Here is a 9,762-nt window from a genome sequence, read left to right as displayed (position 1 = left end):
AGGCCATGCTGGCCAGCCAGTGACCAAATCAATAAGCTTCAAGTTCAGTTTAGACCCTGTCTCAGATGGTCAGACATGGTGTTATGTGCCTTTAGTTCTAGTACTCAAGAGGCAGAGACGGTTGGATCTCTTGAATTTCAGGCCAGCCTGGTCTATAGAACAAGTTACTGGACAGCCAAGACTACACAGAAACCCTGTCTTGAAAAAAATAAAGACTCATCTCCAAAAACACAATGTGCTGTAGAGGTGGCCTGGGAATTGGGAGCATCTGCGCGGGGGGGCTGGAGGGGGTCACCAGTGGTGACTTGACTCTGTCACTCCAGTTCCAGGTGTCGGAGGGCTTCTGCACGTGTGTTCCACTTACACTCGGAAAGCTCACACACAGACATCATTTGTCAAACTTAAAATAAGCTTGGCAGTGGTGGTGCATACCTTTAAATCCCAGCACTCAAGAGGCAGGCAGATTTTTGAGTTTGTGGCTAGCCTGGTCCACAGAGTGAGTTCTAAGATAGCCAGGGCTACAGAGAAACCCTGTCTCAAAAACCAAAAGAAAAAGAAAAATTCCATTCTTTTTTTTTTTTTGGTTCCCTGACCGGGAAACGAAGAGACAGGGTTTCTATAAATAGGCCTGGTTATCCTAAAACTCACCATGTACACAAGGCTGGCCACAAAAGTTCTGCCTGTAGCCGGGGCGGCAGTGGCACACGCCTTTAATCTCAGCATTCGGGAGGCAGAGGCAGGCGGATCTTTGTGAGTTCCAGGCCAGTCTGGTCTGTAAGAGCTAGCTTCAGGACAGGCTCCAAAGCTACAGAGAAACCGTGTTTCGAAAAAACAAAAGTTTCACTTGCCTTTGCTGTTTCCCTAGTGCTGGGATTAAAAGTGTGTTCTCCAGAGAACCTAGACAACAATGAGGACCCTAAGAGAGACATACATGGATCTAATAATCTACATGGGAAGTAGAAAAAGACAAGATCTCATGAGTAAATTGGGAGCATGGGGACCTTGGGAGAGGGTTGAGAGGGAGAGAAGGGAGCAGAGAAAAATGTAGTGCTCAATTAAAAAAATAGAGTGGTGGAAGCGCACACCTTTATGAGTTCAAGACCAGCCTGGTCTATAAGAGCTAGTTTCCAGGACAGGCTCCAAAGCTACAGAGAAACCCTGTCTATAAATAAATACATAAATAAATAAATAACTAGGCCAGTCCCCCCTCCCCCAAAAAAAAGTATGTGCCAAAAAAATCCAAAATTTTTTTTTTTTTGCTATGTGGTGGTGGTGCATGCCTTTAATCCTAACACTCGGGAGGCAGAGGCAGGTGGTGAGTTTGAAACCAGCCTGGTCTAAAAATTTTTTTTTAAATTAAGGTAGCATTTCAGGAAGATCTCCTAGGTTGATGTTTGACTTTGTATACAACATTATGCTTCCATGTGTGCCCACACGCCAGAAGAGGGCACCAGATGTCATTACAGATGGTTGTGAGCCTCCATGTGGCTGCTGGGAATTGAACTCAGGACCTCTGGAAGAGCAGCCAGTGTTCCTAACCTCTGAGCCACCTCTCCAGCCCTGACGTTTTGACTTCTACATACTTGCAATTTTTTTTTTCAATTTTTTTGGTTTTTCGAACTCACAGAGATCCACCTGCCTCTGCTTCCTGAGTGCTGGGATTAAAGGTGTGTGCCACCACCGCCGGCTCACACACTCATTTTTTAACTTTTGTGTGTGATGGTCTCAATATAGCCCTGGCTAGGCTGGCCTTGAACTCAAAGAGCCACCGGTGTCTGCCTCCCAAGTTCTGGGATTAAAGGTACAAGCTACCATGCCCAGCTTTTTCTTTGTGCATTGGTGTTTTGACTGCACGCTGTCTGTGAGGGTGCTGGATTCCCTGGAACTCAAGGTACAGACATTTGTGAGCTGCCGTGTAGGTGCTGAGAATTGAACCCAGGTCCTCTGAAAGGGCAGCAAGAGCTTTTAACTGCTGAGCCATCTCTCCACACCCTTTTTAAAATTCTTTTTTTAAAAAATATTTATTTATTATGTATACAATATTCTGTCTGTATGCCTGCAGGCCACAAGAGGGCACCAGACCCCATTACAGATGGTTGTGAGCCACCATGTGGTTGCTGGGAATTGAACTCAGGACCTTTGGAAGAGTGGGCAATGCTCTTAACCTCTGAGCCATCTCTCCAGCACCCCCCCCCCTTTTAAAATTCTTTTGTTTGTTTTTCAAGACAGGGTTTCTCTGTAGCCCCGACTGTGCTGGAACTCACTCTGTAGACCAGGCTGGCCTCAAACTGAAGAGATCCACCTGCCTCTGCTTCTTGAATGCTGAAATTAAAGGCGTGCGCCAGTGCGGCCTGGTAATACTCAGTTTTAAAGTCGTTCTCTTTCTCGTCCTGATGGTGACTGACAGTTTTTCTGCATAGTCTTGACTGTCCTAGAACTCACTTTGTAGACCAGGCTGGCCTGCTTTGATTAAAGGTGTGTGGCACCATGCCTGGCTCAAAATATTTACTAAACAAAAAAAACTTAGCTCCTAAATTCTTGGGTACTCCAGACATGATGACTCATAACCATAATTCCAGTAAGGGTAGGAGGTCAGGGCAAAGCCTGAGGCTATTCTGGGACGTGTAATAAGTTCCAGACCAGCCTGGACTACAAAGTGAAACAGCTTCACACCAAGGGGACCAGGGAGATGGCTCAGTGGCTGGTCCCCAGGGTCTACGTAGTGAAAGGAGAATTGACTCCTGCTGATGAGCTTCTGGCCACTATGCCCATGCTGTGGACCCATGTGACAACGTGTACTCACAGGCACACCCAAATGTCTGGATGTAAATCCTTTAACACCGTCACCTGTACAGTGGAGACAACGTGAAGACAGACCACATAATCTAACAGACTGAACTATACTTATGTCATGACAACCATGTGAACTCCATAGACTTAGACTCCTTAATATGTCATACTGCTTATACTCCTGACTACTCTTTTGAATACTTGGAGAAAACAAGGGTTTTTTACATTTGTTTTGTTTTTGCTCTTGTGTGAAGGGATTTCGGAGGCCATGGGCCGATACCAGTTGCCTTCCTCAATCACAATTCACTTGTTTTTGCCGTGGAGTCTCAGGTGAACCCATTGTTCACAGATCAGCTAGACTGCTGGGCACTCAAGTCCTTTCTGTCTTCACCTCCCCAGTGTGCTGGGATGAGAGGCGTGCTGTGCCTCCACTTTAATGTGGATGCTGAGAACTCAAGACAAGCACACCAGATCTCCAGCTTCTTTGAAAGGGTTTATTTTGTAGACCAGGCTTATATATATATAATTTATTTAACTTTATTTTATGTGCATTGGTGTGAAGGTGTCAGATCCCCTGGAACTGGAGTTTCAGGGAGCTGTTAGCTGCCATGTGGGTGCTGGGAATCAAACCTGGGTCCTCTGGAAGAGCAGCCAGTGCTCTTACTCTGTAGTCCCCTAGACTAAGCTTCTTGATCCTCCTGCCTCAGCCTCCTGCTTCCTGGGATTATGGATATGTGCCACCACAGCCCAGTAACACAAGAGTGCCCAGGGTTTCTATTCCCAAGTCAGGTTGTGTGAGACAATGACTTTCTCGGTTGCTTCTGAGGCCAGCGTCAGTTATTCCCTGCATCGTGGTGTGGAAGCAGGACATAAATCCTAGGAAAAATAACATACATACCTTCACTAAAGCCAGCTGTTCATGCTAGAGACTGGGATTTTTTTCCACTTATAGCCTGAGACTAATGCTGACTGGAAATTCCTTCAATTTTTTTTAAGTTAAATAACTTGTTTCTTGTGTTTAGTATTGGAGGGTGTGAACCTAGACCCTTGTGCATGTGAGTCATGAGTTTCACCCCAATCTTTCTGCCCTTTTTTATGGAAAACATTAAAATCGAACCAAACAATAGCCGCGTGTGGGGCTGAGATGGGAGACAGCTGGGTTTTTGGACCTTTCTTTCTGGTCCTTAGGTAGTAAAGTTTAACATCAAATATTTAGTAAAGCGACCCTTTGGTCCTGTGCCCGAAATTTACCTGTTAGCTTGGACGCACTTAAAAAGTACCCACAATTCCTAGTGAGAAAGCATCCGCTGACGTTGTGGCTGCGGATTGGTTGGTGTTGCAGGGGCGGGGGCAGTAGTTGAGTGGGAAGCTGAGACCAAGGCGGTAGCCATGATTGTCTCTAGGGTTCCTGCAACCCAAAGCTTCAGGCACTTTTTCTGCTTGACCCCACACCACCTCTTCCTGTTTTTAGTTGGGACCTTGGCCAACAAACTCAATGTGCCGCAAGTGTTACTGCCGTTCAGCCGGGAGCCAGGCCGGGTGTCCTTCTTGCTGGAGGCGCAGCGCGGCTGCTACACCTGGTGAGGGGCGCCAGAGATCGCAGGATCTCGCCCCCCCCCCCCCCCACACACACACACAGTGAAGAGGGACGGGCTTACAGGAATGTGGTGTGGTCCCACAGTGTGCAGGGGCCTGGATGTGGCATCCTTGGATGGAATAGACCCTAAATTGGAGGCTCTTTTAAGTAAGAAATGTACTAGCATGCGAATCTGCCTCCCTGCTGAGACAGCCCGTGTAAGCAACTGTTGGCACAGGCAAGCCCTATGCCCTACACTGCCGCCATGTATTTCCCCCAATTTGAGGGATTTATAATGGAAACCAAGACAGGTAAAGTGAGAGCCACATTAGAAGACCCTGAGAGCAACGACAAAACTAGAGTAACAAGACAACGATCATCATGCCTGAAAATGAGATCTGCCCGTGTCAGGAGAGCTCCCTTCCCCTGGTACAACGGAAGAGGGAAGAAAACAGGGTAGTCTGTCCTGGGTTAATGACCTTCCTGACTCTAAGAGAACCCAATAGCAGGTCATGCGGCTACCAGAATTGTAAGGGAGTTTAACTAAAATAATCCTAAATGAAAGAGATTTCCCCTTTCTGTATCTTTGCAGAACGGAGGGTTGGACTATGGCTTTGCACACGCTAGGCAAGCCCTCTGCTGAGGAACTGCTTCCCCAGCCCCTTTCCTGCCTTCCGTGAGAAGCAGTGAGGTTTTTATCTCAGAGTACAAGAATTTCAAGTCTCAGTTCATGAGGAAGGATAAGGAATTTAGGCTTGTAGAGGACCTGGAATCTGAGGCGAGTTGTATTTTTGTTTGGTCTCAGGAAGTAGGCAACTTTTCCATCTTAGATAGCGCCTCAATTTTGGGGCTTTCAGGAAATCATTTCTCAGGATAAGAGAAGTCCTATCTTGTTGCAAACATAGCCCCAGTGTTATTTCCCACAGTGTGAGTCTTTTTTGTTTTGTTTTGAGGCAGGGTTTCTCTGTGTAGCCCTGGGCATCTAAGAACCTGCCTCTGTCCCCTAAGTGCTGGAGATTAATTGTGTGTGCCTCCACCGTCTGGCGAGTCTTTTTATTAGCCATCCTGGGAGGAATATAGCATTTTAGATCTTTGCAGGAGAAACCACTGGGAAAAGGTACAGATCACTCTCCTGTTTTAATCTTGTCTTTAAGGCATACCTAGTCATACGTAGCATGAGAGGAGTGCAGACCTTTCTTCCAGATGTTGCCTTGACCCAGGCATTTCATGCTCTTTTTTTTCCCTTTGGTTTTTCAAGACAGGGTTAGCTGTCCTGGAACTAGCTGTCCTGGAACTAGCTCTTGTACACCAGGCTGGCCTCGAACACACAGAAATCCACCCGCCTCTGCCTCCCAAGCGCTAAGATTTTTATTTATTTATTTATTTATTTATTTATTTATTTATTTATTATGTATTCAACATTCTGCCTCCATGTATGCCCACATGCCAGAAGAGGGCACGAGATCTCAGTACAGATGGTTGTGAGCCACCATGTGGTTGGTGGGAACTGAACTCAGGTCCTCTGGAAGAGCAGCCGGTGCTCTTAACCTCTGAGCCATCTCTCCAGCCCCTGAGTGCTAGGATTAGAGGCCTGTGCCATCATTGCTTGGCTCGCATTTCATGCTCTAAACTGTTTGCTTTGGCAGGCATTCCACTCACCACGATGTAGTAACCATTGAGCCTTCTTATGAAAACGGCACCTCTTGTTCCCAAAGAGCTGTTCTTGTTGCTGAATCCACCCAACCAATCCGCCTCAGCAGCATTATTCTTGCTCGAGAAGTAGGTATGTTATGGGATTTGTTTGTTTGGTTTTGTGACTGTTGTTTCCTTGAGACAGGGTCTCACTATGTAGCCCTGGCTGGCCTGGAGTTCAGTATGTAGACCAGGCTGGCCTCTGCTTACTGAGTGCCAAGATCAAAGGTGGGCACCACCATGTCCAGCCCTTTATTTGGCGTTTTGAAATGGCCTGCATTGCCCTGGTACACATTGTGTAACCCAGGCTGGCCTTGATCTCACAGGTGCTCCTGCATTACCCTCGGGTATGCAGAGATTAAAGATGTACATCACCATGCCTGGCAAAAAAAGGCTATGTTAAAAGCAAAGATGAGGGACTGGAGAGATGGCTCAGTGGTTAAGAGCACTGGTTGTTCTTCCAGAAGTCCTGAGTTCAATTCCCACGACCACATGGTGGCTCACAACCATCAATAATAAGATCTGGTGCCCTCTTCTGGCTATTGTATATATAATAAATTAATTAATAAAAAAAAGCAAAGATGAGTAAGATAATGTCTTATATAAATGATTGACACAATCGTGCTTCAAGTATTAAGAACCTAAAGAAAAGAGATTTCTGATATAAATCATAATACTGTGGGTCAGTAGATGCTTGCTGTCCATCCTGACAACCTGAGGGAGAAGGAAAAGAACCAAATCCTAAATGTTGTGCTCTGATCTCTGAAGGGAGCAGGCAAAAACATCTTGGCTTAAGTACTGCCATTTTTTTTTTGTTTTTGTTTTTGTTTTTTGAGACAGGGTTTCTCTGTGGTTTTGGAGCCTGTCCTGGAACTAGCTCTGTAGACCAGGCTGGTCTCGAACTCCAGAGATCCGCCTGCCTCTGCCTCCCAAGTGCTGGGGTTAAAGGCCTGCACCACCACCGCCCGGCTAAGTACTGCCATTTTGACAGGAGACTCAATTTTACCTGTAGGGTGAAACAAAGTTCAGGTTCCCAAGGCCTAGGGGAACTGGGAGCTTTCCAATGGCTGATCAACCCCTCCTAGACACTAGAAACCGTCTGTTATGCCTCTAGTTCTCTAAAACATTACAGCTGTTTCTAACAACAGGAAGAAGAAATGAGGCTGATTGGCTGGGCACTCTGTCTTGGTTGACAGTGATGGAACATAGGGAAAGTCCCCAGTCTTTGGCTCCTGAGGGGTGAAAGCTGTAACTTGGCAACAAATGTTTGTGGCTTTTCTGCTTATAAACCCCACTTCTGTCCCTGCCTGGGCTGTCAGGGGAAGTGAGGCTCCTGAGTCCTCGTCCTGACTGTTCAGGGCTGCAAGGATCAGAGAGCACTGATGTGGTGAGTTATTAAAGTCTTTGGAGCCACAGGTGTTGCTCTCCTTCCTCGTGGACAACAGACATGGCATTGCCCCTGTGCACGCTCGTGTGTGCACACACATGTAAAATGAATATGGTTTTAAAACTTCATGGCATAATTTTCCATTCTATTAATTTTGGTTGTTTTTTTTGTGTGTGTGTGTTTGATTTTTGAGACACAGTTTCACTTATGTAGACCAGGTTTCTCCCAAACTCATAGAGATCTACCTGTCTCTGACTCCCAGGTGCTGGAATAAAGACATGTGTCATACTTTGCCTAAAAGCATTTTTAGTTACATTTATGTGTGTGGGGAGGTGGTGTGTAGGAAATGACATGCGTGTGGAGGTTAGAGGACAGCTGTTAGGAGTTGGTTCTTGCCTTGTACCATGTGGGCCCCCAGACTTGAGCTCAGATTGTCAAGTTGGGGAGCAAGCTTACCTATGGTTTTGTGTGTGTGTGTTTGTGTGTGTGTGTGTTGTGGTTTTTGTTTTTTGTTTTTAGACAGGGTTTCACTCCATAACCCTGACTAGCCAAAAACTCCCTATGTAGACCAGGCTGGCCTCAAATTCACAGAGATCTTCCTGCCTCCGCATCCCAAGTGCTAAAATTGAAGGCATGCACAGCCACACCTGGGTTTCTTTTGTTTGCTTGGCTTTTCAAAGCAGGGTTTCTCTGTGTGTTCCTTTCTTTCCTGGAACTCACTCTGTAGGCCAAGCTGGTCTTGAACTCACGAGATCCACCTGCCTCTGTCCCCTGGGACTCGAGGCATGCACCACTACTTCCTGGTTCTTGGGTTTTGTTTTTTTTTTTTTTAATTATTAATACTCAGCCTTGGTTTGTGCTAGTTCCACTAGCTCTTTTTTAATTTTTATTTTTTATACATTTTTATTGATATTTATTGAGCTCTACATTTTTCTCTGCTCCCCTCCCTGCCATTCCCCTCCCTCCTTCAATCCTCCCCCAAGGTCCCCATGCTCCCAATTTACTCAGGAGATCTTGTCTTTTTCTACTTTCTACTTCCCATGTAGATTAGATCTATGTAAGTCTCTCTTAGTGTCCACATTGTTGTCTAAGTTCTCTGGGATTGTGGTTTGTAGGATGGCTTTCTTTGCTTTATGTTTAAAAACCACCTATGAGTGAGTACATGTGATAATTGTCTTTCTGTGTCTGGGTTACCTTACTCAAAATAATGTTTTCTAGCACCATCCATTTTTCTGCAAAATTCAAGCTGCCGTTATTTTTTTCTGCTGTGTAGTACTCCATTGTGTAAATGTACCACATTTTCCTTATCCATTTTTCGGTCGAGGGACATTTAGATAGTTTCCAGGTTCTGGCTATGACAAACAGAGCTGCTATGAACACAGTTGAGCACATGTCCTTGTGGCACGATTGAGCATCTTTTGGATATATACCCAAAAGTGGTATTACTGGGTCTTGAGGAAGATTGTTTCCTAATTTTCTGAGAAATCGCCACACTGACATCCAAATGGGCTGTACCAGCTTGCATTCCCACCAGCAATGCAGAAGTGTTCCCTTTTCCCCAAAACCTCCCCAGCATAAGTTGTCATCAGTGTTTTTGATCTTGGCCATTCTTACAGGTGTTAGATGGAATCTCAGAGTTGTTTTAATTTGCATTTCTCTGATGACTAACTATGTTGAACATTTCCTTAAGTATCTTTCAGCCATTTTAGATTCCTCTGTTGAGAGTTCTCTGTTTAGGTCTGTACTCCATCTTTTTATTGGATTATGTGATCCTTTGGTGACCAATTTCTTGAGTTCTTTGTATATTTTGGAGCTCAGACTTCTGTCTGATGTGGGGTTAGTGAAGATCTTTTCCCATTCTGTAGGCTGTTATTTTGTCTTGTTGACCATGTCCTTTGCTTTACAGAAACTTTTCAGTTTCAGGAGGTCCCATTTATTAATTGTTTTTCTCAGTGTCTGTGATGCTAGGGTTCTATTTAGGAAGTGGTTCCCTGTGCCAATGCGTTCAAGTGTACTTCCCACTTTCTCTTCTATAAAGTTCAGTGTGACTGGCTTTATGTTGCGATCTTTGATCCATTTGGACTTGAGTTTTGTGCATGGTGATAGATATGGGTCTATTTTCATTCTTCTACATGTTGATATCCAATTATACCAGCACCACTTGTTAAATATGCTTTCTTTTTTCCATTTGATATTTTTTGCTTCTTTATCAAAGATCAGGTGTTCGAAGATGTGTGGATTGATATCCAGGTCTTCTATTCGGTTCCATTGGTCCCCCTGTCTCTTATTATGCCAGGCTGTTTTCAGTACTGTAGCT

General features: G+C 45.2%; 1 protein-coding gene across 1 annotated transcript in view; it reads left to right on the top strand.

Annotated features, from left to right (window-relative positions):
• Window positions 1-4,179: 4,179 nt before the first annotated feature.
• Window positions 4,180-9,762, top strand: part of Nup210l (nucleoporin 210 like) — a 97,790-nt gene continuing 92,207 nt past the window's right edge. The window contains exons 1-2 of the mRNA XM_075979207.1: window positions 4,180-4,370; window positions 6,013-6,149. Coding sequence (XP_075835322.1) covers window positions 4,180-4,370; window positions 6,013-6,149 — 328 coding nt within the window. The remainder of the gene's footprint in view (window positions 4,371-6,012; window positions 6,150-9,762) is intronic.

Source organism: Microtus pennsylvanicus, chromosome 7 (genome assembly GCF_037038515.1).
Source record: "Microtus pennsylvanicus isolate mMicPen1 chromosome 7, mMicPen1.hap1, whole genome shotgun sequence".
Taxonomy (NCBI): domain Eukaryota; kingdom Metazoa; phylum Chordata; class Mammalia; order Rodentia; family Cricetidae; genus Microtus; species Microtus pennsylvanicus.
This window is presented reverse-complemented; position numbering and strand designations above follow the sequence as displayed.